The 27,393-nt window shown below is 58.3% G+C and overlaps 1 protein-coding gene across 10 annotated transcripts in view; it reads right to left on the reverse strand.

Moving 5' to 3' along the window:
• Nucleotides 1-331: 331 nt before the first annotated feature.
• Nucleotides 332-27,393, reverse strand: part of SYT7 (synaptotagmin 7) — a 63,416-nt gene continuing 36,354 nt past the window's right edge. For 5 of the 10 annotated variants that reach the window (XM_036861248.1, XM_036861245.1, XM_036861247.1 and 2 more), the window contains 8 exons: nt 25,852-26,220; nt 21,678-21,800; nt 16,719-16,854; nt 12,216-12,486; nt 8,587-8,756; nt 8,137-8,251; nt 7,434-7,633; nt 332-5,248 (listed from right to left, as the gene is read on the reverse strand). In XM_036861248.1, coding sequence (XP_036717143.1) covers nt 5,144-5,248; nt 7,434-7,633; nt 8,137-8,251; nt 8,587-8,756; nt 12,216-12,486; nt 16,719-16,854; nt 21,678-21,800; nt 25,852-26,220 — 1,489 coding nt within the window. In that variant the 3' untranslated portion in view covers nt 332-5,143. Of the gene's footprint in view, nt 5,249-7,433; nt 7,634-8,136; nt 8,252-8,586; nt 8,757-12,215; nt 12,487-16,718; nt 16,855-21,677; nt 21,801-25,851; nt 26,399-27,393 lie in introns of those variants that run through there. The other 5 variants (XM_036861254.1, XM_036861252.1, XM_036861253.1 and 2 more) reach the window with 3 other exon arrangements.

Below are 27,393 nucleotides of genomic sequence, written 5' to 3' on the forward strand. Positions count from 1 at the left end.
ATGGCTGGTGGTCAGGTCTGGGTGTGGAATAAGTGGGAATCGTAGCCTGTCTTCCTCCCGGGGCCTCTCAACAGCCAGACCTGCTGGCCGACGGAGCAGCAGAGATTGGATCCTTTCCTGGCTTCGTTACTGCCATCCCCCTCTTCGCATCCACGCTCAGGGGCTTCGGAAAGCAGGAGAACAAGGTGCTCGGGACCTGGGGGCCCTGCCCAGAAGCACCTCCCTCGCATCCAATGCCACCACATCAGCTTGCTCAGCCATCGCCCCAGAGCTTCCTTAAGACACCTGGGCACTCTCGTTCTGAGGATGGACATTTATTAGCACACCCGAGTGCGCTGCCCAGAACATGTATTCAGACAGGGATCTCTGCCCAGGGGGGCTCACAATCTAAAGGTGACACCACACATACACACAGGACACAGACACAGAGAGCGGGGCATCTTCAAGGGACACAGATGGTTGGGGAGACACGGGCTGGGGCATATGGGGCGTGTTCAAGCGTTGTCCTTCTGGTTGTCTTTGTTGGGGAGGGAGAGGAGAGCAGGACGTGGCCTGAGAAGGCCTTCCAGAAAGCAGCGGAATCCAGGAGGGACTTGCAGGAGAAAGAACACCAGAGGGCACTGGTCCCAGCCACAGGGAGGGATGGGGAGTCTCTGCAGGCATGGATGAAGAGAGACCCCCCGAAGTGGAGGCAGGAGAAGGCAAAAAAGGCCAGGAGGAGGCCTGGAGCCCATGGCATGGGGCTGCCACCTCTGCCAGGCCAAGCTGTCCTGCTTTCAAGCCTAGTTTTTCCAGAGCGAGCCTGAACAGAAGTCCTGGCAAGGAGTGCTCGTGAGGCTACCTCCCAGACCCTAGGGCTCCCTCCAATCTCTGAGCCAGAGATCAGAACCTTTTAACGGGACATTTAAACCAAGCTGTCGGAAATTCATGGGGCAGAAGGGGAGAAAACGGGCAGCTCCAGGTGGGGGTACTTAGTGCAGGAGGCACGGTGGCCCCTTCACTCGGAGTGGGCAGGGGACACACGACAACAGAGGGCACTCATTTCTTGTGTGCCTGTAACAGATGTAGCACCTTCCTTCTGAAGCACCCTGAGAGCTGCCAGGCCTCAGCTTCTCCTGGGCTGTGTGTGGGAGGGAAGGGGAAAGGGCTGGGATGGTTATTGCTCTTCTGTGGACGGAGGGAACTGACACCAGGAGGAAGGAACTAGCTTGCCCGGGGCCACTGTGTCTGGAGAAGGAAGACACTGGGGCCCAGCTTCCCAGGTCCTCAGGCTAGGACTGGCCTTGGGTGCTTTTGAGTTGGAGAGACTTTTAACAATCCTAAAGGATGAAACCAGAAAAGAATGGAGAGAAGCTGCAGGTCCAGCCAACAGACCCAGAGCTTTGCAGGGAACAGAAGGAGGAGGACGTGCTGGCCTGAAACAACAGTGGCCCAGCCAGAGTTCAGGTGGTGGTGGGGAAGGTGGAGGGTCTCCCTTTGGTTTGTCTGACCTGCCTTGGAGGGTGGTTCCCCTGGGAACTGAGGAAGGGGATGTCGGGCTGGGTGAGCTAGAGGGGCACCCCTCAGGCCCCGAGTAGACTCCACTCCCAATAAGCCTTGCTTTAGGCCTGATCCAGGGGGTATAGCTGCTCCTCTGCTTTCTGGGTAGCTGGTGGGCTCATATGCTCAACCTGAGGATGGGCTGGAAGGGCCTCATCACCCGTGAAGCCAAATCCCAAAGGTGACAGGTGAGGGGAGATGCAGCCCCAGGCTCCCCATCCCCTCACCCCACTGCTTCTTCCCCTGGGAGGAGAGGGAGAGCTAGGACCCACGGAGGAAACAGCCAAGGCCCTACTTTTTCACGATCCTTTATTAATCAGAACAGGCCTTGCCACAAAAAGCAGGGCCCATTCCCACAAAAATATGATTTTGCAAAGAGGAAATCTTGCTGGCTTAGAGGGTGCGTGTGGTGGAAAAATTTTGTATGATTCTTTTTTTCCTTTTTTTTCTTCGGTTTTCCTTCATTTCTCTTCGCTGCAAATTTTTTTGTGATAGTGGGTTTTTGTTGTTGTTGTTGTTTTTATAAAACGCTTGCACTCAAGGACTCAAACACAATACAAACAGCGACCACCAATCCCCACCCCTGGGACCCCAGAGGGGCTGGGGATTCTGGGGGCTTCCCTTGGTTTTTTTTGTGGCTGTTTTCCTTGTCCCTTCCCTGGCGTCTGGCGCCGGTGGGCAGGTACGGGGTCCTGGAGCAGGTGGAATTTGTACAGCAGTTACGTGGGGAGATGGTCACAAGAAAGGATACCTGAATAAGATAATGATTAAGTCTAGGGCGCCCACGAAGATGGCAGATGACCGCTCATGAAGGGACCGGGGACACAGTGGAGAAGAGATAGATGGGCCCAGGCAGGCCTCAGCTATCCCTGGAGGCTCTGTGGGGGGCGGGGAAGGCGGGCCTTGCCTTCGGGCTACGGTAATAATACTTTACTCACGGGTAGCACCTTCAGAATCCTCCTGCCTCCACCCCCAGGTCAGGTGACAGCGGCCTTACAACCTCCCCTATGAGGTAGGTGAAGTATTATTACCATCATTTTACAGATGGGGAAACTGAGGCCCCGGGAGTGTGGGTGATTTGTCCAAGGTCCTAGGATGGTGACAGGGCACGAGGGCCCTCCCCCCACCCTCAAGTTCCCCCTTTCCTTGTTCTTCTATAGCCTTAGACCGCCCCCACCCTCACCCCATACCACCCGCTGCTTCCCTTGCTAGCCCACCCTGCCTTTGGCCCACCACTTGCCACCCCTCCCCCGCGTCCCGGAGCTCAGGGTGCCCGTCGCGGTTGGAGAACCCCAGGTCCGGTTCATCGACGTGCTTGGGTGGGGTCAGATTTGGAACGGGCACGGCCTGGAGACGCTCTCTTTATGTGATTGGCTAAGAGCTTCGGGGACCGGGCTCGGAAAACGGGGATGCAGCTGCCCCGCCCACTCAATGCAAGTTGGTTCAATCCCCGAGTGCTCTGTAGCAGACACCAGGGCCTGGGACTGGGATCGCTCTCCCACCGGCCTCCGGCGTGGAGGGGCACGGGATTCCAGCGAGGGATGGAGGATGGCCGATACCCTCCGCTTCTCAAAGCTTCCAACAACACCCTTTCTTCGCTTCCACTGTCTCCGGGGTCGCTGCCCTCCAGTCCCCGCTGGGGGCTGGTTCCCCAGCCTGCCCGATAAGGACCGTGCCACTGGGGCAGACCCCCATTTTAAGCAAAGCTACAATATGGAAAAATTGGGATTTACAAGGAATGTGGGTGACTGCTTTACGTTAGCACTCTTCACTCTACAAAATGACTCACCTACTTTGTATGATATTCCTCTAGATCCTTGGGGTTAGGGAGTAGGGGCGGGGGCGTGAGATTCTAGGTAAGAAACTTTTGATACGGGCAAAAATGTGAGCGTCTACTGCACAGAGCAAACGCTCAGCGCAAAGGGAAGTCTACTTAAGGAAAATGGTTCCCGACTGCCTATGCTTTTGCCGTGCTAAGTGGGGCACCCTTTCCAGAGTCTCCTTCCTGGGGTGTCAGACCCATCTGGGGTTGCACTGTGCTCCCAGACCTCGTCCACAGACTGTAGTGTCAGGGCGCCACCTCGCGGTGTGTGCCAGGAATGTCAGGCCCAGGCTCGCGGACCCCTGGATTTGAGGCTGTCACCAGCTGTCTTGCATCAATACCAGGACCGGCATGGGGGTGAGTGGGCTTAAGCAGGGATCATCCCGAAATCTGCTGCCTCCAAGGGGATGCCAGTTCTCGCCTCTGCAGTAGCTGAGGCAGAGGAACCACAGCTTCTTTGTGTGGGGGCAACCTCAAAACTCACAGAATCCTGGAATGCTCCCTGCTGCCTCTGCCTGAACGGAGAGGGGCAGAAGGAGCTGCTCTGAGGGACCAGGAGCTGTGGGAAAGGTGAAAGGAAAGCCCTGGAGAAGGTCAAGTGATGGAAGATCAGAGACCACGACGGGATGAAAGGGAAGGTCTATGAGCACAGGGGATGGAGGGGTGGAGGTGTGTGGGTGGGGAGGTCTGCACAGAGACGAGGAAAGGGAAGGAAGCTGGAAGGCGTGGCAAACGTTGCCAACGTGGCTGGGATACAACATCTGGGAAGGCTGAGGGTGCCTTTGGATGAGGGTGTTAGGGAAGAGAGCTAGTGGGGGCTTGGGACCCCTGAGACAGAAGGGAGCAGGGGAGTCCTGGTGGAATGCGATACACACAGTAGGTGCCTGAAAGGCATGAACTGATGTTCAAGAGACGAAATCGCTGGGGAAGGAGCTAGTGGAGAGTTCTGGGGCGGCGGGGGTGGGGGAGAAGGAGGCAGCCCAGCTCTCAGCCCAGCTCCTGTCTGCCCCCTCTTGCCCACCCCACCCTGCATCCATCCCTGCCTCTCCTCTCCCACCCCCTGGCTCTGTGCATTGACTTCTCAGCCTCCAGCCCTACCTCACTTCACGAAACCCTGCCCTCTCTGCATCGTCTTCAGCACTGCGGGCCCCAGGGAAACAGGGAGCGAGTTTTCCCACCCGCACACACGCACGCACGCACGCACACGTACACACACACGGTGAACACAACACAAGTACACAGGGCTGCGGCTCCAGGACCCCGGAGCGGGCTATATACTATCCTCGGCATTCAGGGCCCAGCCGGCACCTGAAACTGCCCTGGAACAGGCCTCTCTTGGTCGGGCCGGGGCCAAACGCCTCGACCTCCCCTCTCCTGGGCCCACGTTGGGGGCTGGGGAGGGGGCGGCCTTTCTCCACTCCAGGCACTGCCTTAAAGAAAACGGGGGACCGTGCCCACCTGGCGGGCCTCTGGAGGGATCTGCTCGTCTGCCCGTCTGGCTCTCGTGCTCCGCCCCCCACTTCTTTAGTATCGGCAAGTCAGGAAGGAAAGGGGCAAAGCAGGAAAATGGCTCCCAGAGCCCCTCCCCCAGAGCTGGACCGGTGGGGAATGGGGCTGGTTCTCCCTAGAAATGGGGCTGGATTCCTGGGACCCCTCCCTGGCCGAGCCCTCAGGATCCTTCCCTCACCCATGGCAGGGGGGCCAGGCCAGGCATTGTGCATAAAGTGGTGAGGGTATGATGGGGACCCAGGCCCTTGGCCCCTGGGCCTCCCTTGGCCCCATTCAGGCCTTCAGCTGGTGCCACTGAGCCACAGGCTGCCGGGGACGGGCAATCATGTCCTTCCAGTGTTTCACCTCCCCGGGCCCACTCTTCCAGGACAGGTAGATCTGGGGAGAAAAGGAAGAGGACAGCATTAGTGGCACTCTCTGAGGCGCTGCCCCTTGTGTCATTATGGAAATGGAGTGTCAATGGTGGTGACACTCCATTTCCACAATGGCCTGTGATCATGGGGACCAAGGGGCTTCTGCCTGCAGTGACAACCTACCCCACAGAGGCCCCCCTCTTTTCCTTGTTGTGCCTCCCCTCGGGAGCCTGGGCATGTCTGGCCCTTCCGAATTAGACTCCCAGACTCTTGTGGTTTGGGATTGATGGGGATGGGGGAAGTTCTCTCCCACACCCTTCCTTCTCCCACCTGTTGGGCATGGCCTATCTCTCCTTACTGACAATCACTCCCACCTCCTGGGCACTTACTACACACCAGACACTGAGCTAGGGACTTTATATACATAGATCATCAAATCCTTACCTGTGAGGCAGGTATGTTATTATCTCCATTTTACAGATGGAGAAACTAAGGTACAGAGAGTTAAGAGACTGGCCCATAGTCACAGGATTTATGAGTGTTGCAGAGGGATTTAAATCTAGGTCTTTTGGGCTCTGTACTATTGGCCCAAGCCTACCTGCCTCTGTGTTAGGGGCCTCACAGACTCGGAGGGCTGTGTGCATGATCCCCAGGCTGACACCGGCCTTGTGACTGGTGATTAGCTAAGAGCATAGGGCTCTCTAAGCTACCCAGACCAAAGTGAGAACAAATCCACCTTCACCTTGGTTCAGCCAACAGAAGGTAGGACTGTTTCAAAAGGAGCTATAAGTGGTATCCAAAGAACACCCAACTCCAAAAGGCTAAGCTTCAGAAGAGCTTAGAAGTAGGTATGGTTACTTGGCCTGAGCTCGTCAAGGAAGGGCTCAGCAGGTCCTGCTAAGAACACATAGTCCCACTGGGGTGTGGGTGATGCTGTCCTGGGGACCTGTCCCACTTGTGACCACAGGTCGGCAAGTCATACTCCCTGGGCCTTGCTAGATGGCAGGCAGGGCCAGCTCTCCACTTTGGGGCCAGCTGCTTCTCTTCCACCCCCAGCAGCTAGGTTCTCCATTCCTATCTGTCTGAGAGGTGTCTCCACCTCGGCCCCCTTCCCTGTGGGTGCCCAGGTCACCCCCTCTCATTTCCCTCATACAGGGCTGTGCCCTGGGTGATCCATGTTCTCCCCTTACTTGCTCCTGGCATCTACCCTTCCCCTCCGCCTGCCCTGATCACCGGGTTCCTGCACTGTTCCTGGTCAAACTTCCAAGCCTAAATGGACACACATGCCCTTACTAAGAACTTTTCAAGAATAACTCTCATTATAATAGTAGCTAACATATATGTTCCAAGTTCTGTGCTAAGCATCTCACCTGTGTTATTTCATCCTCCCAGCACACTGTGAGGTTAGGATTGTCTTAATCTCATTTCAAGAGGAGGAAATGAGGCTCATAAAGGTTATGACTGTTAAGAGGTGGAACTGGCACCTGGATCCAGGTAGTATGACTATCAAGCACATACTCTCAACACTAAGCCATAAACAAACACAGGAATAGACATTTCAAAGTAGAAAAGTGGACGCGTTTATGTCACAGAACCGTATCCTGCAAAAACTCAAGGCCAGGCATGGATTTGGAGTTAATATATGAAGAGGAGAGGTCACTTTCTACAAGGAGAATGTCCATGTATCTCAGGTAATTCTTACGCCACCCTGTGAGGTGCTGTAGGGTTGGTATTAGCAGCTCCATTTACAAATGAGAACGCTGAAGCTCACAGAGGCAAGTGACTTGCCCAAGGTCATACAGCTGTTGAACAGCAGATGAGGTGGGAACCAAAGCCAGGTCTTTGGAGCCTGACTACAGCTCTCAATACTTGCCTCACGCAGCTCACCCTCTACAGACGGGACTCTGGGTGACATTGCTCCGATGTCCTTACCCTGTCAGAGGGTCCTGTCCAGAAAACCCTCTTTTGGGGATCCAGGGCACTTTTTCCTACCACCTCCTTTCCCTGCTCTTCCAGTGGTCTGTCCTGAACTGATGGACCCACAGTAGGACACTTAGGGAGAATCTCGTCCAATCCTCTCATTTTGAGATGAAACGGAGGCCCTGACAGGGGAAGGGACTGACCCTCTCTCTCCTGCTGTCCAGCCCTGTGCTCACCCACTACCCCGGCTGCTTCTTTTGAGGACAGACCCTTGCTGGGTGCCCCCCTACCTTGCCAATGACGTCGTTGCGGCTGAGCTTGTCCTTGTCCATGACGGTGATGATGATGGTCGTCTCCCTCAGCTTCTCCGTAGGGATGTCGAAGGCAAAGGACTCGTTGAAGATGGGGTTCAGGTTCCTCTTCATTGTCACCGTCTTCTTCTTCTCCACCCGCTTGTCCTTGTACATTAGCCACACCTTCACGTAGGGGTCTGGGGGACAGGTGGGGGAAGGGTCAGAGGAGCAGCAGGGGGAAGCTGGGGCAGGAGGGGCTGGGCGCTTTCCCCAGAGGGTGAGGAAAGCCCTAAGGAAGGAGGAGGGGGATCTGGGGGATCAGCAGATGGAGAAGCCGCGAGGGCCCTTAGCCATCACCTAGCGCCCTGCTGTGAACACGAATGAGAAGACTGAGAGGCCAGGTCTCACCCGAGGTCACGGGCAAGTAGTGTCGGAGCTGGGACTAGCACCCAGGTCTCCCCACCATCGTGTGCGCCTTCTTCCTGATTCTGGGAAGGACAGAATCCAAGATGATGCTGACCCTGAGGGCGCTCCAGAGACAGCGCCAGGGCTCTAGGGTAAAGGAGCTGGGACTGGAGGTGGGGCACGGGGGACAAGGGTGAGGGCCACAGCCAGGACCCTGATGTCCACATGCAGCGAGGCTCCCGTGCGCCAGAACCTCCCTGGCCCATGTGCCCTCTGCTGCGAGAAGCGCCAGCACCTGACGTGCCCCCGATGTCCATGGCTTTGAGGTTCCGGGCTTTGATGATGTTCACGATGATGGAGTTGGCAGAGGGGTTGTAGCAGAGAGACAGGAGCAACTCCCCTCGGCTCCCCTGGGAGGGAGGACAAGAGGGCTGTGGGGACAAGGGGAGGCCCCCACCCCCACCCCAGGACCCCTCCACTTGGACCTGGGTGCTTACCCGCCCCCTCTGCCTGTCACCGATGCACACCTGGTCTCCCCTCATCCGGCAGGTCTGGGCCCTGCTCCCCAGGTTCTTTATCACAGCCCAGCCTCCCCTGAGATTGTGGGTGGGAACTCTGCTCCGTCAGGCCCGCCCACCTTCCCTGCCCCACCCATAACCCTCCCAATTCCCTGAGCTTGTGAAGGGACTAGGACCCGGCCAGGATCTGCCAGCCTCCCAGCCAGGACCTGCAGGTGGGGCCTTACACTCCCATCGCTGCATGGCTTCAGATCCTTCCAGAAGGTCTGCATCTGGGTCAGGTCCACCTTGTTGAGGGGGATGGACACCTCCCCGATGGGGTCATTGCGGCTGAAGCGGTCGTAGTCCAGGACCTGGAGGTAGAGGACCCTCTGCACCACCTTCTCGTAGGGGAAACCTGGGAGACAGACAGCACAGGGGAAGAGCAGGACAGAGTGGCCACATGGGGCCGGGGCAGGGCAACGCTCCTCGGCAGGACAATGCTCCTCGGCAGGACGGCCCCGGGAGGAAGGGGAGGGCTGGCCCTGTGTCTTCCTGCTGCCACCCCACCTGGGTGCAGCCGGCAACACCCACGTTCAGGCCTTCCTGAAATGTTAGCAAGGACTGTCATGGTCTCATCTGTCTCCCTTGACAATTCTGCGAGGTGGATGGTATCTTGTCCATTTTACGGATGAGGAGACCGAGGCTCCGATGGCTTAACTTACCTGCCCAAAGTCCCACAGCTAATAAAGAGCAGACTGGGACCGTTCATTCACTGATTCATCACGTGTCCGTCTCGGTGACTGGGCAGTGGCCCCCTTGCTCTCTGGGCAGCCCTGCCACTGCCAATCGTCCTGAGACAAGTCTGGGCAAGTGGCCCTGCCTGAGATGGCCACAGCTGGCAGAAAGCAAGCCCCAGGAGGACTCAGGGCAGAGGGAGATGGAAAAGGCAAAGAAAAAGCAGTAGACGCCTGTCCTAGGACTCTGCGCTTCCCCTTCCTCCTCCTGCCGATGCATCAGTCAGTCCTTCTGTCCTTCCTCATCAGACCGGCAGCTGTCCCTGTCTCCACCGCCACCTCCCCATCCAAGCCGCCGGCACCTCTTGCCTAGATAGTTGCAAGAGTTTCCAAACAGCCCTCCCCGCTTGTGTACTTTCTCCTACAGCCCCCTTTCAACACGGCAGCCAGAGTGATCTTTTAAAAATAGAAATCACATTATGATACTCTCCTGCTGAAAGCCTTTCAGTGGCTCCCAGTGCACTTAGAATAAAAGCCGTGCACCTTGCCTTGGCTTCAAGTCCTTCCACAACTTGGCCCGCTGTCCTCTCCCTGCTCATCTTGTGACCGCTCTTCACTCAATGACTGAGCTCCACCCACCCTGGCTTTTCCTGCCCCGGCCCCACCATGCCCCGTCCTGGCCTATCCTCTTCTGTCAGGTCTCAGCTTTCTTTCCTGACGTCCCAGATGGGGTCAGATCCCCTGTTTTATACACTAGCACTTTCCTTTCTCAGCATTTATCACAGGCTGTACTAGAGATTTATGTTTCCTTGAGTCAGACTCTCCCACTAGGCCAGAATTTCCAGGAAGGCATCTCTGTCCTCAACCACCGGATCCCAGCATCTAACACTGTTCCTGGCACATAGTAGGCACTCGATTAAATATTTGTTAAGTGAATCAATAATTGAACAAATGAATAAATGCCCACGAAAGGGCATGGAGTGTGCTGGGCTGGAGCAGGAGATGAGGCCAGAGCGGAGAGCCAGGGGAAGGAGCTTGGATGGGATGGTAGATACTAGGGAGCCGGGGGAGGTCTGAAGCTGGAGTCACGGCCTTGGGAGGCTTAGTCAGAGGAGGGGCTGGCCTCGGGGGGCAGTGGGTGCAGGCCAGCCTGGAGGCCTGAGGTGCTGAGATCCTGAACGAGGGTGTGAGCAGGAATAAGAGAGGATACTTACTACCTTAGCTCAACTGGTGGAGAAGATGAAGGGAGAGGAAGGGTTCTGGAGGATTCTCGCACCTTTTGCAAAAGACGCTAGAAGCACAGAGTTACCTCTCACCAGAGCAGGTGCACTGGAAGAGGAAATCCTATGTTCCCTCAGCCCCAAGACTCTGAATTCCTTCAGGGCCTCTTCCTCATATTGAGGGGGGTTATGGGCCATGTCTTGCTCACCTCGGAGTACCCCAGGGACCTGTCCAGGTGACTTTTTTTTTTTTTTTGCCACGCTGCGTGGCTTGTGGGATCTTAGTTCCCTGACCAGGGATTGAACCCGGGTCCTTGGCAGTAAAAGCACGGAGTCGTAACCACTGGACTGCCAGGGAATTCCCCAGGTGACCTTGGGCATCCATTCAGGTAAAATGCATGAGGACAAGTGTTCTGGAAAGGTTGAAGGCTCCAAGAGGTCCCTGAGCCTGAGTCAGCTCTCTTCAACACCAGAGGAGGCTGTCTCCCATCTGGCAAACTCCTATTCATCCATCAGAACCCATCGTGAATGGCCTCTCTTCTGGGAAATGTTTTTCAGCGCCACCAAGGGGAGTTTATATTGGGTTCTTGCAGCATCTGTCATGCAATGTATGGCTTAATCATCTACACGTCTGTGTCCACCAAGGAATGCCTTGAGGGTCACAATGGTTCCTCATTCTTTTCTGTACCCCAAGTACCCAGGACAGTGCCCAGCCCACACTTGATGCTGGGTAAATGTTTGCAGAAGGGATCAGTGGATTGGGGCTCTGCCCATAAATTTCACCCCACCAGCTGGCTACATACACCTGCAGACAGACAGCCAAGCCTCTCACTGGTTGTGCCATCTCTAAACCTGTTCCCATGCGGAACTGAGGAGGGAAGAAACGAACAAGCACTCACTAGCTCACCCTCAATGATTTATTTAGTGGGTGAGCTGGCTGTCACCGTGCCAGCTGAAGCGGTGGGGTATCAAGTGGCTGGTACACCAGATGGGGAAGATTCCTGATTCCCTGGGGCACACACTGTAGGTTCTGAAGAGCCAGGGCACCAGACAGTTGGTGTTGTAGGGATTTATTCTCACTGGTTGAACATGGCTGTCAGGAAAGGGTAATGGTTTCTCTAAGTGGGGTCCAGGCACCCAAAGGGCCTGGGACAGAAATCACTCCCTGATCACACACCCAGTTTCCTGGTTACCTTGAATCCTCAGAGACAAGAGATAAAGATGGGCCTGCAGGAGAGCGGAAGGATATTTGCCTCTAGGACCCTGGGGCATGGTTCAGAGCTCTTGTTCCTGTGCATCTGGAGGGGCCTGTCCCGAGTAGGGGGAGGGGTCAGAGAAGGGGAGCCGATGGCGTGTGTTTAACAAACTGGTATAAAGTGTTTTCTGGGTGCTGTAAGTGCTTTCACAATTCACTGAGTTGTTTAACCCTCACTAGTATCTTTATTTTAGATGGGGAAACCATGGCACAGAGAGGTTCAGGAACTTGCCCCTGGTCACACAGCTAGTAAGTGGCAGAGCTGAGATTCAAACTCAGGCAGCCTGGGCCATGGTAAGGGGCCATGGGCTCTTACCCACTACACTATGGTCACTGCAGGTGCCCCACCTCTGGATCCTGTGGTACCTCCCTTCCTTCCTGCACGCCTGAGGATGGGTCCTGTGTCCGGGCAGAGGCCCAGCTTTCCTCTTCGGCCTCTGGCTGTGATGCTGGCTCCACTCAGCTCTGTAACCTCATCCCAGCTGGACACGGCACGCAGCAGGTTAACTGGGCCGAGTTACTCGCCTGTGTGTGTTGGTACGCGCGTGTGCGCGTGCCTGTACGTGTGCGTCTGTGCATGTGGTCACGTGGAGGGGGGAGGGTTGGGCGGGGGGGTGGAGGAGGGGAAGAGGGGGACTCTGGGGACAGGGGCAGCACAGCCTCACCTTCAAAGAGGAAGGTCTCGTTCCAGTGGGGGTTCAGGTTCTTCCGCTTCACCTTGGTCTCCAGCTTGTGCTTCTTGTCTGGCAGCAGGTAGATCTTGACGAAGGGGTCGCTGGTGCCGCTGAAGTCCTTGGCTGGCAGCTCCTGGGCCTTCATGATCTTCACGGTGAGCGTGGACTCCTGGAAGTTGTAGCCGACACTGAACTGGATCCGGCCCAGGTTCTCTCGGCTGCAGCCCTCGTGGACCTCGTCCTCCTCAGAGCCTGGGGAGAGCTGGGGACGGGGGGGGAGAGGCAGGCAGCGCTGGGGAGGATTCTGCTTCCCTGAAGCCCCCTCTGCAGCCCAGCAGGGTTGGGAGGCCTCGCTGTGCCCAAGGCCAGTCCAGCCGCCTCCTCCCCCTGGTCACCACGCGGGGCTGGTGGTGGCACATCCCACATTCAGATCTGGGCGAGGATGCTGAGGTGGAGGGCAGGTGCCTTGACCAGGGTCACATAGGGAGGGAGGGGCAGAGCCGGGACAGCCCCTGAACCCCAGAGCAGTGTGCACCCCACTTCCCAGCCTCTCCTCGGAGCCCCGGGTCTGCTTCGCCTCCCCTGGTGCACCCTAGGACCCCCCCCAGCCCCCTCCTCTATCTTTCCACTCTTCCAACAGCCCTGCGGGGTCCCCTGTGAAATACACCAACACAAAAACCTGGGCTACAAAACAGATGAGGGAGATTGTTCTCATCTCAAAAGAGTTTACCACGATATTTCTTTGGAAAGTGACTCTCTGGGGTTCTGAGGATGATGTGATTTACAAAATGAGAGAGGCGAGTTTTCAGAAGCAACGTCTGTTTGTGTAAGGCAGGGACACTAAAAGTACAGATTCCCAGGCCCCATCCCTGGGGAGCCTCATTTGATGGGGCTGGGGTGGACCTGGGCGGCAGAATTGTGTAATAGGAGCCTCAGATGACAGTACTGCAAACCAAGGCTGAGGACCACTGGAAGGGAGGCTACGCCTGCATTCAGTCCTCATCCCCCGGGGGTGGCACTTGAGCCGACCCAGCAACCGACAGACATGTGGGGGGTGGCATGGTGTCCCGTTCCCAGGAGGATGTTGAAAAACTAGGAAGTAATTGGGGGGAGGGTCTCCCAGCCAAGTGTTTCCAGCTGTGGTTGCTCGTTGGGGACACCTGGTTAGGTTTTAGAATCTTGCCCATCCCCCAGCCACCTGGTGGTTAATAGATAACTAATAAGGACCTACCGTTTAGCACAGGGAACTCTACTCAGTACTCTGTAATGACCTATATGGGAAAAGAAGCTAAAAAAGAGTGGAGATATGTATACGTACAACTGATTCACTTTGCTGTACACCTGAAACTAACACAACATTGTAAATCAACTATACTCCAATAAAAATTTAAAAAAAAAAAAAAGCTCCCGAGGTGATTGGGTAAGAGCCAGGATGGGACTCAGGGTACCATATTTATGACAAAACTGCTGGTACCAGTTTGCTTTCCATCCTTCCCCTGCAGGAGACTTCTCTGTGCCCTCCCCCTTCATCCTGGAGAGGTGACCCCAGGCTCTGAAATACTAACTAATACAGATGATAAGAATGTGTATAGTGTGCACCAACCGCGGCGGAAGACTCTTACATCACCTCTTCTTACTGAATCCTGACAACAGCCGGGAGAGGCAGTTATCACCGGTCTCTAGCTGAGGAGACTGGCTCAGAGAGGTTAAGTCATACGTCCAAGATTGCACAGCAGTATGGACTCTCTCTGACTTGAAAGCCCACTGTTTCCACCAAAACGGGCCCACATCCCAGGAAATTTTGAGACTTCCTCCTGCAAGCCAGTGAGGACTCAACTGCCCTAGGCGAGGAGCATGCAAATCACACTAACGTTAGTAACTACCATGCTCCTTGTACTGTATGCTTTGCCCTCCTCTACTCCCTGCAACATCCTGATGAGGCAGGCACTACCGTGCTCCAACTTGGTTGGGGGCACAGAAAGATTACTGCCTCAAGTCGCCTGTGACTAAGAGATGAGCCCGGAGTTCGAACCCAAGTCAGCGCCCAGCCACCATGAGTGCCCTTCCAGCTGCCCTCACTCTCACACTCAGATCTGGGGCTTCACTAGCCACACTCCTGGTCCTGCCTGGAGGTGGAAGGGGGGCTGAGCTGCCTCCCTTGCTCTTCTCACAGTGGAAGCGGGTCCCTCAAGCCCTGCCCCTTGGCGGGATCCAGGCAGCCCTGCAAGCTCCACCCAGGCCCGCTGAGAATCTGGCTTCCCGACCCAGATCCAGTTTTCCCCTGGAATTCCTTCCTTCTCCTCTTACCAGCCCCACTCCCTTTTAACCTCAGTTTTTGCATCTGTAGAATGGGACCATGAGACAGACCTATGTTACAGGGTTCCAGGGACTGTTAAGGGGGGGTCTACATCACTTTCGTGGTCCTGCTCTGTGGCCTGGCCCCTGCCACTGCTGGCAATGGACTGAGAGCCTGGGCGTGCAGTCCCTGCCACGACCACTTGCCCCTCCACGTTCCTTCTAAAGTTGGGGTGGAGACCCTGGTGACTGGAGCCCAGGTGGCCCCAGCCTCACCTGAGGCTGGTCACTTGGATCTTGGTTCCCAAACAAGGTAGTCTGGGGTGAGAGGCCCAAGCTGGGCCAGTGGACTTCACCTCAGAAGTGGGCAGTGGCTCTGTGCCCACCCCCAGCTTTCCCAAACCACAGCCCTGAGCCTTAATTAACCAGCTGGGGCAGGGCCTGGATCTGTTTCCATGGCAACCAGGCTAGCCACCCCCACCAAGGGCTGGAGGAGGTGCTTCCTGAGCCCCAGCTCTGGCAGAAGTAAGCAGGGCAGGAGTAACTCAGATGGGGATGCGGCCCAGCCTCCTCTCTGACCCCATCCCCTCAGTCCCTTTGTCTCTAAGGCTGCGGGTGCCCGACTCCTGCTTCTCCACGCCTGGGGCAGGGAGATCAGCCGATGGTTTACTTCTGCCCTGTTCATCTTCATCATCACTATTAATGCCAGTGACCCAGCTTTGGCCTAGGGCTAGGCAATTAGACCCTGCCTGCCCACCTCTGAGCATCTGCTGAGCACGTGAGAGGGCGCTGGGGCCTGCACTTCCTCCTTCTGCCTGCGGCTCTTGGCTCCTCCCCGGGGGCAGCAAGGGGTAGGCAAGCTGGCTGGGAAAGGGCCGTCCCTTCTGGGAACCTGGCTACCGGGAAGTTGTAGCCAATTAAGAGGCTGCACGGGGAGGCAGGATGGACTGTGGCGACAGCCCGTCCAGAGGAGAGGATGGCCGGGCTGGTCTACATGGATGGGGGAAGACAGAGAGGAGGTGGTGGAGGACCAGGCACTCAGGGCCCAGGGGGCAGGGAGAAGGGGAGAGGTGGGGGGGCCCAAGGGAGACCAGATCTGGAACATGGAAAATCTGCATCCGAGAGAAACGCAGATTTGGGGGCCCGTAGCAGGCTTGCTGACTGGGAATATGCATTTTAACAAGATCCCCCAGTGATTCGTGTGCCTATCACAAGTTGAGAGGCGCTGGGCTAGAAAAGAGGAGTGCGGATGGATGGTTAGAGCCGGCCAAGCCCTGAATGGCAGGAGGGTGGGGACTGGGGGCTCCGGGGGCCCCGGGGGAGGCTGGGGGCTGTGGTGTCAGAGCAGTGGGCAAGGGGCCTCTGAATTGAATGATGTCAGGTCTGGCGAGGGCCTGAGAGCCCCCCGAGCCCCCTTCCCTCTCTCTTTGGGAGGAAGGGGGGAGACAGGGAGGAGGGAAGGGGGAAGAGGACGGGGGGCCCAGGTCCCAGTAGGAACCTAGCAGGCATCGGGTTCCCACCCTCACGTCCTCGCCCAGCCTTCCTGGAAACTCTGGGCTGCCAAGCCTGTGACTGACTCCCGCCTGAAATCTCCAGCTGCCAAATCACAGTGTGCTCGCTCGCCCTGGCCTTGGTCCTCCAGGAGCTCTTTGGAAAGTACAGATGAGGCAAATGGCTGTGACTCACTGCTGCCACCAGGGGGCGCCATGTGAAGCCACAACCTCTCCCGTGGTGAAAACACCCCAGATCCACAAGACAGGGATCCCAGGAGGCTGGGGTGTGGACAGGAGAACCCCAGCACAGCTGTCCCCTCATAGGGACTAGGACCAGAGGAGTTCTGCTCTCCTGTTCTCTTTGGGCCTCAGCTGGCACCCCCAGCCATGGGGATTGGGGATGGTCCCTGGGATGGGGAGATGAGACCCGCTCCACTGGGAGCGCCACCGGAGACCGCTACTCAGTGGGATGCCACTCCAAGAGAGGGGACACCTTCCGCCCCCCAGTCCTCGCTCCACTAGCCTTTCCTTCTAGGATCTCATAGCAGGTTTCTTGGGCCCCTGCTCAATCCAGAGACTGGAGGAGGATGGGAATTCTTAGTCTCTCTTGACAGATGACCATGCTGGTTCCCCTGCATGACCCCCACGCTGTCACCAATCTCCACACCTGCCCCTCCCCCTGCCCCGGGCCTCCTGCCCTTCTCACCATGAGCATCTCACTGGTGAGGGAGTTGACGAGATCTGAGACGGAGGAGCGGGGCTCGGTCCGGCGGTCAGACTCATCGTGGGGCGTCTGGCCCGGCACTGGGGCTGTGTTCACTGCCTTCCCTCCGGTAGGCAACCTGGGGGTAGGAGGAATCCGAATGAGCATGGACCTAGAGGTGGGCTGGGCTGGGCTGGGCACCACGGGTCTGGGTGGCAGCAGAACCTTCTGAGACCCAAGTAGCTGCCACCTCCTGCGGGCCAGCAGGAACTACGCTTTTGTCCATGGGAGCAGGGCCGTCCCCCTCGCCTCTGCCCCAGGGTGATCCGGCTTTGACTTCCCCTGGCAGGTGCTTTTTCGGCCAGTGTTCCCACTCCTCCTGTTCCCCAGAAAATCCCCCACCCTTCAGCCCCTGCTTGCATGGTGGTCCCTGAACATCCTCCCTCTCCAGAGGTTCCATCCATCCCTGCTTGCCCCAGCCTGGGAGGCCGGCAGGGAGACTCCCAAGACGTCGTGTCCTCTCTCCGCGTCATTACCCTAGGCAAACACGCCCAGAGCACCTGTTTCCTGGAGGCCCCACCTGTTTGTTCAGTCTCAGCGGGAACACAGGTGCCCTTTAGACACGAGACTGACCAGGTGAGCTCAGGACCACTGTCCACACAGCTCTGTCCAATAGAACTTCCTATGTCCACCCATGGTTATTGAGCATTTGAAACGTGGCCAGTATGACTGAGAACTGAATTTTCACGTTTGTTTGACTTAAACTAATTTAGATTTAAATAGCCACCGATTGGACAGGGCAAATCTACACCCCCCCTTGCCCAAACCCGACCCTTCTCCCACTCTGAGGACTACACGTTTGATAAGGCTCTTGCCCAGGGTCAGAGAAAGACAGGGTCCCACCGAAAAACCCCAGGTCTGACAGCTCCACTCCAGACCCTGTCTGCACCCCGGCTCCACGCTGCCCCCGGCAAGCTGAGCTCTCTGGCCCAGAGGCTGGGTGGTGAGCCCAGTCTCCGTCTAACTGGGGTTCAGGAAGGGGGCATTAAAAGCCTGCCCAGGGACCAGGCTGGAACATCCCATGAGGAGGAGAGATGGGGGCAGGCAGCGAGGAAGACGGGGTGATGGGGAGCACAGGGCTCGGGATGGGCTACAATAGAACAGCTTCGAGAGTACCAGAGCCACAGACTCAGACACACACACAGGCTGGACACAAGCCATGGCCCTCGGAATGGACCAGCCGCCAGCACACGGTTGACTACGACAGGCAGACAGACATGCACAGTATATGCCAGGCCCTGGAGGAGAGACACCAGGACCCAACAGCAGGGTGTATGGGCACGCGCACACACACACGCACACACACACACACACACACACGCGCGTGCACACAAGCCTGACAGACACCCAGGGCAACAGGGAGAGAATGGCAGGGGCAAGCAGGCAGGTCAACCAGAGCAGCAAGATGACAGACATACAGCGACGTGCACACTTAGATCCTGAGAGGACACACATTCAGGGAGGCCCCGGCATGCCAAGGTGCGCGTGTGAATTGGGAAACGCTGAAACAAAAAAGCAGGGAGCGGTTTCAGGGACAGACACTCTGAGAATCAGAGGCACGGCGCACCTGCTGTGAGGGCCTGGCCTGGCCCGGACGACACGGAAACGCCCCACCCAAGCCGGGGCGCGCGGGGCGCCCTCCCAGAGGTGCGGCCAGAGCAGAGCACGCGCACATATACACACACGGACACGTGCTCACACAGACAGGCACGGGGAGGAGGAGGAGACCGAAATAGCTGGAGAGGTAAAGTCAGGTTAAAAATAGAGTGGGAGAGGAGGAGAGAGCCGAGATTGACTGCTGAAGGTATGAGAAAGTCGGAGTTATTTTGGCCACACCACAGCACCAGCACAGCTGCGAAGCAGCCTGGGAAGAGATGGTCAGCGCCACTGAAGCTATCGGAGGTCACAGGACAGAAAGAGACAGAGAGACAGGAGCACAGAGGCAGAGGGAGAGGCGGAGGGCCCGTCACTGGCCCAGGGACATCCCTGTGAGGAGCAGATGGGAGGGAGGAGACGGGGAGGGAGAGAGAGAGAGGCCGAGAAAGGTTAGTCGGAGGCGAGTGAAGAGGCTGCAGGGTGGACGAGGGGACAAGGAGGAGCAAGGCCGCCGAGAGGACAGGCAGAGAGGAGGCGGGGGACACACACCGGGACAGAAGAAACATGGTGGCTTCGGAGCCAGGGCAGCATGGGGGTGGCCAGGTCCCGCCCTGCCCCGCCCCCGACTCCGGTGGGGGTGGGGCCACGGGGGAAACCATTCGGATCCCAAGGAGCGAGGGTGAGAGGGATGGCTGAGAGCACGAGGTGCGCATAGGTGCAGGGCAGCATGGGTGAGGTGGAACGGGCACAGCAGGGCGTGGGAGCCAGGGGCGGCCTTGGCCTCCTTCCCTCCCTCCTGGGCCCAGCAGCATTCTGAAGTTCCTGGGGCCCCGGCGCTGAGGCCCAGGGGCTTGGGGGATCCTGGATGCGGGGCTTCAGGGCCACTAAGGACCCTGGGAGTGGGGGCCAGCGACATTGCTAGATGCACCCACCTTGCTTGGGACTGGAGTGGCCACTCCTCCTCCCGGGGCCTCCTGTCTCCCAGGATCCTGCTGCTAATAGACCTCAGGGGCAGAACGTCCTCCCCAACAACAGCCACAGGGCACCCACCCGTACCCCGAAGGGGTAATAGTACTGGGGCCGAAGGGCAGACCCTGGGTCTGGAGGCAGAAGCTTGAGGAGGAAGGGACAGCTGACCCAAGCCCATCATTCCAAAAATTCATGCAGCCAGGAACCCAGAGGGGGTGGAGCCCTAAAGCGCCTTGTGTGTGGTGCTAACGCCAAGCTTGTGGATGGGGGAGATTGCCGGGCAGGAAGCCCCCTTGCAGTGGCGATCGCCTGGGAACCCCCCCAAGAGCCACGAGAAATGAGCTTCCAGGATGGGGTGGGCGTGACCGGGTGGGAATGGCCTGTGTCACTGGGAAATCGGCTGGGTTGGGGCGTGGGCGCAGGGCCTCCAGCTCACACCCACCTTTCCCAGGAAGGCAGGGGACGACTGATGTAATGATCAGAAGGGGTGAGTTGTGTTAAAATATGAGTGAGACCTAAGTGGCAAGGAGGTAAAAAACAGGCTGTGGGGAAAATGGAGCCAGTTAATCAACACATGGGTGACGTTAAATCTCGTTTCCAGCCTGCATCGCTCCTCACGCTTCACGCCTTTCTCGACAAGGGGGCCTTAGCAGGTTTTCAGGGGCTCCAGCCCTGCTCCTGCAGCCTCTGGCCCTGGCCCCTGGCCCTCTCCCCTGCCCTCTCGCCTGCCTGCAGGCCCAGCTCTGAGCCCTGAGCTCAGGAAGCCAGGACCACGGTGGCTCCAGTGGGTTGGAGGTGGCAGACTCCATTCCTCCCTCCCGCACCCCAGGACTTGGGCTCAGGTGTGACACCATCTGTACCACTGAGTGAAAGAGCTGGTCCCGCTCTCCCCTCCCACTCTCTGGGGACTCTGGTTTTGTCCACCATAGACATGCAACTGTGAACTCGGGATGGGAAGAAATAAGAGAGTTGGTTCCCAGAAGCCACCAGAGGGACAGGCAATCGTCAGCTAACTCGGCCTGTCCTTCCCTAACACACAGGCCCCTTGCAGCACCCGGGACAGTCCCTTCCTGCACCTTCAGGCCTCTTAATAAGCAAGTGTCAGGGTCTCCACCTGGCTGACAGGCTCTGCAAGTGCCGCAGTCCGAGGCTCTTGCTCCCTCATTAGAGTTTAGCATGTCCGAGCCGAAGGGGGTCACCTGTCCAATCCTTCATTCGACAGTGGAGGAAGCAGAGGCCCAGAGAAGGGCTGTGACTTGCCCAAGGTTGCAGAACAAGGCTCTGGTAGCAGAGCTACAAGGAGGCAGCCTGTCTGCCGGGCCGCACTCTCCTGTAGCCTTTCTTGATGAAAAGTACACCTGACCAAGGTGATGAGCCCTCCTCCCACGACTACAGGTGTGTGGCTGGCCCCAGCCCAAGGCCAGGTGGGAAAAAGCGGCCAGACAGGTGCAGGATCATCCCATCTTAGTGATGCTGCATGAACCCTCGGGACCTCTGATCTTTCCCCGTCCCCTTCCCCGGTGAGAGCGCTTCTACAGCGGGGCATCAGAAGATGCCTCCCTGCATTCCGGATGGCCAGGGCCACGGATGGTCGAATGCCAAGGCCTCGGCTCAGCCGTGCTGTGGCCACAACAGGCTACTCCTGAGGGCCAGCAGCAGGCTCCCCGGTGACAGAGGGCCTGACCAGCACCTGCCGGCTGCTCTCACCCCCCCCACCCCCTATCCCATTTCCTCCTCCTGGTACCTCGGGCTCAGGGGCTGCCTTTCTGGTCACCAGGCCTCTCCCAGGCCCCCGACCCTCCCCACCAGGGGCTCCTCTTCCATCAGCCGAGGGCAGCCGTATCACATCTCTGCAGGGGGGTGGGGGGTGTGACCATCACCCCAGCGGGACCTCCAGGCAAGAGGGAGGTTGAGGTGGCGGGGATGAGGGAGAACAGGCTGGCGCCCCTTCCCTAACATCCCCGCCGCCCACCAACCACCGGAGAAACTGGGATTTCTGGGTCGGGGTGGGGCAGAGATGAAAGATGAGGGTGCAGCAGAGGGGAGCCAAGCGGGAAGATGGGGCAGAAAGGCTGGCTTGCTCCGGGCGAGGGCAGGCATGCCCGGGGAGCAGGCTTGATCCAGAATGGTCCCAGGACAGCCACACGGGCCTCAGACCTGAGGGACACCCCCAGGGTGGCACGTGTGAGGGCACCGGCTGGGGAGGGGGCTGTCCTCCCGCTCCAGCATCCGCTGAAGGCGCCGCCGCCTCGTCCAGCGACCGGCGGTCGAGGCTGGTGGCCTCTCCACGCCTCCTTCTCTGCCGCCGCCGCCGCAGGCCCTCGCCTGTGCTCGTACCTCTTGTCCCCCTGAGCGTTCTGGTTCTGCTGGGTTCCTGGGTTTTGCAGGTCAGGGATATTGGCAAAGTCATCCTGTTCCGAAAGCCCTAAGACCAAGGATAGCACCACCATCCGGCCTTCCCTGCCAGGGGTGGGCAGCCCACCAGCCAGGGTAATGAAAGGAGGAGGCCCAGGGGCGGGGGCGGGGAGGGGAAGGAGAGAGAGACAGAGACAGAGACAGAGACAAAGAGAGAGAAGAAAAAAGCGTAAGAAACTGGCCTGCAGAAGAAGAAACCAAACTTCAGCACTGTCAACAGTTGTAGAGCAGAGCAGCAGGAGGCGGGGGGACAGAGGGGGACAGTCCGGTAGGTGTCCACGGCCTGCGAGACCCAGCTAGCCACGGGGAAGGGGCTGGGCAGAGGCCTGCGAGGGTGGCGTTGTGGCCGGACGTCCCAAGGAGGAACAACACGGGGAAGGCTGGGGGGAGTGGAGCCCAGGCCCTGGGACACGGTCCCTTTCCAAGGTTGATTCACCTCCGGCTAAACAAAGGCCAGAGGCTACTCGCTCAGACCATCTGGGCACCTGGGAGAAGAGGGAAGGGCTGTGCTGCCATCTTGCTTGGGGACCGCGCACGTGGGTTTGGGCTCCCAGGCGGGAGGTTCTCAGAAGGTATGGAGATCCAATGGGAACTGCACCCAGTTTAAGCACCTCATAAAGACACCTCTGGGTCCTCTGGTCAGCCAGGTGTGCTTGATGCCAGGAGGGGTCTCAGGAGCTCCCTCCCCCAGGTCCCTGGACACACGGCCCATTGGAGAGAATGCGAGTCTCTTCCGGCGCATGGAGTGCTGGGGCCGTCGTGGGCCTTCTCCTGCGTCCCCCTTCCTGGAGATCCAGGGAGTAACCACCGAGGGCTTCTGGGGCCAGTTCAGGGGGCCTCTCCTTAGAGAAGCAGTCCAGAAGTCATCGAAAGGCAAGGCGGAGAGAGAGAAAGTGCAGGAAGCTGGCAAGGTCTGGAGACGCCCGGCAGGACTCGAGGACAAGCCTGTGTCTGTGGTGAGGACAAGTCTGGAGGAGGCTGGCGGGATCCTGCTCTGAGGGAGGCTCAGTCCAGGTGGACAAGGGGTCGCCATGTGGGCAGCAGTGTGCGGCCAGAGGTCAAGGTGAGACATCTTTAGTGTGAGGCTCTCTCGGAGAATCGCTGGGCAACTGCAGGGCTGCCTGCACTTTCCGGGGGTGAAAAGTGACCCTCTGCCTCTCAAAACCATCTGAGTTCGTGGGTGTCTTCTGGGTGCTTTGCTAAGCTCCTCCAGTGTTGAGCTCTCATCTGAACAAGGGGAGAGGGATTCTTGGATGGGGCAGACATGAAAGCATGTCTCAGGAAGGGCCAAGGGAAAGATGGTAAGCCTGATGGAAGGTCTGGAGGTGGGAGGATCCTGGGTTAGTGAAGGTCTACGACTTCAACCACCATCCAAGAGGGCAAGGTTCAGAGAGGAACCGCTAGGCTATGGCTGTTTTCCAGAGAGGTAGGTTGTCAAAAAGGGAACTCTACCAGTGAGAAATGACAACCGAGGGGAGGGGCGGGGGTCCGGGGGTCTTGGAAAATGGGAGATGGCCGTGGGGTCCGAAGCTAGGTAGGTGCTGCCTTCTTTGTCTTTGCATCTTTGTCCTGGGCACAGTTGCTCCAGGCTGACACTTGCAGTGGCATCTAACTTTGGGGAAACAACTCCCCCCACCTTCCCTCAGGACGAATCCTCATTTTCTTTGTTCCCTGCCCACCGGTACTGTTTCAGAGTTGGTAAAATTCCATTTGGCTGCTTGGGAGCTGGTTGTGCTGGGGGAAGGCAAACCCGACGAAAACAACATGTTTTTCCCTGGTTAATGCATTTTTCGGATACTCCTTTTTCTCTTCCTAAAAACAAAACGGCTCCTCTGCATAAGTTCCCGATTTGTCGTTCTCCGTGGCATCACGGGGCACAGGGGCGAGAATGAAGGGCAAGAGGTGGAGATTTGGGAGAGAAGCTAGTGGTGTTGGGAGGAGTCACATCCACGAAGCAGGAGGAATGCCTTCTCCCTGCAAGTGGGGGGGTGGGATCTCGGGGGGGGGGCCTGGTTAGCCTTCTCACCCCGACTCTCTACCTGGGCCACCAGCATTTGGGGCAAGAGAAGGGCGTCAGAAGCACGCCAGCTAAACTGTAAGGCAGGGGTCAGGGGCCGGCAAACTACAGCTGGTGGCCTGTTTTTGTACAGCCCACAAGCTAAGAATGGTTTGTACATTTTTAAAGGATTGTTTAAAAAAAAATGTGATTGAGACCACATGTGTCCCTCAGAGCCTAAATTGTTTATAATCTGGTCCTTTACAGAAAAAGTTTGCTGACCCATGCTGTGAGGGACTACAGGTGGAAGAGGTAGGGGGATGAGGTGAGCTTGGAGGTGGCCAGCAGGTTGAGGGGCACGGGAAGCGGCGGTGGCGAAGAAGCGCAGAACAAAGATGCTGGCACATGAGTGATGTCATCAATCTTCGCCAGCTAGAGAGGCGGGGGAAGAGTGGGCTTTCCTGCAGCTGGTTCTTTTCTTCCCAGAGCCCAGGCATAGCCCTTGCCCCCATGTGATGGCTGCTAGAATGCAAGGCAGGGGGATGGCTGTGCAGAGAGCAGCCTGCAGTCAGGAGCAGCAGAGGGTTGCAGGCTTCTGGCTGGTTCTCAGCTCTGTTCAAGCCACAGCAGAACCAATTCCCACCACTCTCCTAATCCACGCTGGTGCCACGGCATCCGTCCCAGAACAAACCGCCAGCTGGAGGCCAGGAGGCTCTGCTGGGCATCTTGTCTCATGCAGGCATCCAGCTGGATTCCCAAGGGTCCTTGGGTGGGGGAAAGCCCCAACAGATGCGCTGCCCGGTTTTGCCAAGTAGAGTCACAGGCGGCAGGTCCTGCCTGGCCAGGGCCATAGGCCACTTGCATGGGTATGGGAAGCTGGCGCGGTGGGGTGTCTTCCATTGCGGTGCTCCTTCCAGGGGCAGCACTCCCGACCACCCTTTCGGGCTGGGGTCTCAGCCAGAGAGGCAGGATGCTCTGAGGACTTGTTTGCCTTCAGAATCCCCACATCTTGCCAATGAGCTGGGCCTTGACCTTGGCCTTCCCCTTCCTCCTCCCTTTCTCCTCTCCCAGGCTTAGTGTGCTGGTCTCCTGCTCCGTGAAAAGTGCTCCCAGGAAAGACCTGGGTGATGAGAATAATCCCCAGAGCCTGGAAGGAAGGTCACGTTAGGCCAGAGGAAGGAGGTGATGTCAAGGACTGAAGCCCAGGCCTGTCCTGGGCTCTGAGAGTGAGTGTAGATGCCCAGAGGGACACTAGGGAGAGGGCACCCTGGGCAGGGTTCTACCAGTGAGGGCGGGGCAAGCGGGGCACACGGTGGGGGGCGTCGGGGGACACAGACACACAGCAGAGGGGAATGGCTAAGGCCAGACACCGATGGTGTCTTGTTACTTCTCTGACCTGTACACGTGAAAGAGGGCTCCGATTCAGAAACATTTTCTAAAGCTTCGGGGGGAACATCCGAGGTTTGTCCTCAGGGAATGGGTCATGGCGGGAGCCAGGGAGGGAGCTGGAGGGGGGCAGGTGGCTACAGAAGGTCGGAGAGGCAGAGGACAGGGCCCACAGCAGGGACAGGGGAAGTGGGAGGGAGGGAGGGAGGGAGGAAGTGGCGGCAGGAAGGTGAGCAGAGTTGGGTTACAGGGAAGACGGAAACTGGAGGGGAGGAGGCGAGGCCTGGCCGATGGAGTGAAGGAGGCCAGGTTTGGGAGGAGAGGAGGAGAGAGGTCACAGGAGAGCAGGGAGCGGAGGGAGGCCAGGAGAGCCTGGGACTGGCTGGGAAGGGGAGAGACAGATGCGGGGATCTCAGCAGCATCCCCTAGTGTCTCCACTGACTTTTAGGGAGGAACTTCTCCAAGCCCTGGGGGCACCGAGCGGGGCTGGGGTCCTCAGAGGGGTGGCTCAGATACAAGTCCTTCCACGGGGGGCTTTAGGCACGAGCCGCAAGCCACAGGAGGCTGGGGAGGGGGCAGCGCAGTCTGCTGGGCACCCTGCCTCGGAGATGGAGGGCTAGGAGTCGTTCTGGACCAGCCACTCCCAAGGAGACAGGGAGGAAAGAGGCTGGGTCGGGGAGGGGGGTGGCCGGGCCACTCAAGGGGGGGACTTACAGGAAGGATTTCATGTCCAAGCCTCGGTTTCGAATCTGCCCCACCACGTGGTCCCAGCTGCCTGGGTTGGAGCGGCTGCGGCCGCCGGCCGGCCGGTACTTGGAGCCGGCCGAGGAGCCCTGCCGAGCCTGGCCCCGGCCGTAGGCCCGAGAGTTGGGGCCCGGCACCGAGGCCACGTGGGCCTGCAGCTGGCCCAGGCTCTGGCTGGTGGTGGGCTGGCTGGTCTGCCGGCCCCGCTGGTGCTGGCTCAGCGGCTGCTGCAGGCTCTGCTGCCGCGTCAGAGTGCAGGGTCGCTGGCATTTCGGCTCTCCCGTGGAACTGGGGATAGACTCAAGGGTAGTGGTCGTGGACAGAGTGGAGTCCTCGAAACTTGGGCCGGGTGGAGGAGAGGAGAGAAAGGAGAAGCAGGTGAAGGGATCACAGTGGAGGAGAAAGAAGCCTAGGGCCAGGACGAGGAGGCCCCAGTATGGGGCGCGCTCTGCCGGACCTCGCCGGGCCTCCATCGGGAGTTGTCGCCTCTGCCGTCGTCGCTGCCTCCCCCTCAGCCAGGCGGCCGCGGAGCCCCGCGCCCACCCTGAGGCCCCCAGGCCGGCCCCGCCCAGCAGCCCCCCGGCCTGGCCCTGGCTCAGCTAGTGCCCGATACCTCCTGTCTGAGCCGACCTCTGAGCTGGTCTGGGTGGGCCGCGGGAGCTGCGGAGGCTGCGTGGTGAAGGCAGGTCCCAGGGCCCTGCGGCTGCCTGTCATGTTGGACTGGGAGGGGGTGGAGGGAGCTGGGCCACCCCCTCCCGCCGTCTCACTGGGGGACCCCGGGAAAGTCTGCCTCTGCGTTCTAAGTACTACTGGCCTTTGGAGACGCGAGGAAATCCAGGCCAGTGCAGAGCTGGCCTAGTAATGCGTGGTGAGTCAGCGGAAGCCAAAGATTCTCATGCTTTGTCCTCAGACGCTGGGGCGTGTCCTCGGGCTCCCGGACCTCTGCCCTGTGGCTGGCGCTGACTCAGGGTTCAGGCTCTGGAGCAGATCTTTGCCCTCCTTCTGGGGTTCCTTGTTTCTGAGGCTTAGGGTCAATTCCCGGGATCTTGGGAATGACTCCCAGTCAGAGGAGGGGACGCAGGAAACCACTTGGCTGGCCACTTTACCACAGTTCTGACAAAGAACAGGGTAATTATCCTGTCCTCTGTGCACCTGTAAGATGGCACCTGCCTCATGGGCCACCAGCATCTCTGAAACACGCTGGGAACAGGGCAAGGACAGACAGGAGACAGGACATGGCTCATCAGAGGTGGTCTGGGGTCAGAGAGACCCAGGGTTCAAAGCCCATCTCTGCCGCTTCTTAACTGTGGGACTTTGGAAAAGGGAGTCCACCTCTCAGTTTCCTCTTCTGTAAAACAGGGTAAAAATTCCTGAGTTGCCTCCATCACAGGGTTGCCATGGGGACCAATGAGGTCAGGCCCAGGGAAGCATGCTCCCTTGCCAGTGGAAGCTGCAAATGTCTCAGGAGGTGGACACAGAAGGAGTCAGAGATCCCTGGCCTCCCCGGGCAAC

The sequence above is a fragment of the Balaenoptera musculus genome, chromosome 8 (genome assembly GCF_009873245.2).
Source record: "Balaenoptera musculus isolate JJ_BM4_2016_0621 chromosome 8, mBalMus1.pri.v3, whole genome shotgun sequence".
NCBI classification, from domain to species: domain Eukaryota; kingdom Metazoa; phylum Chordata; class Mammalia; order Artiodactyla; family Balaenopteridae; genus Balaenoptera; species Balaenoptera musculus.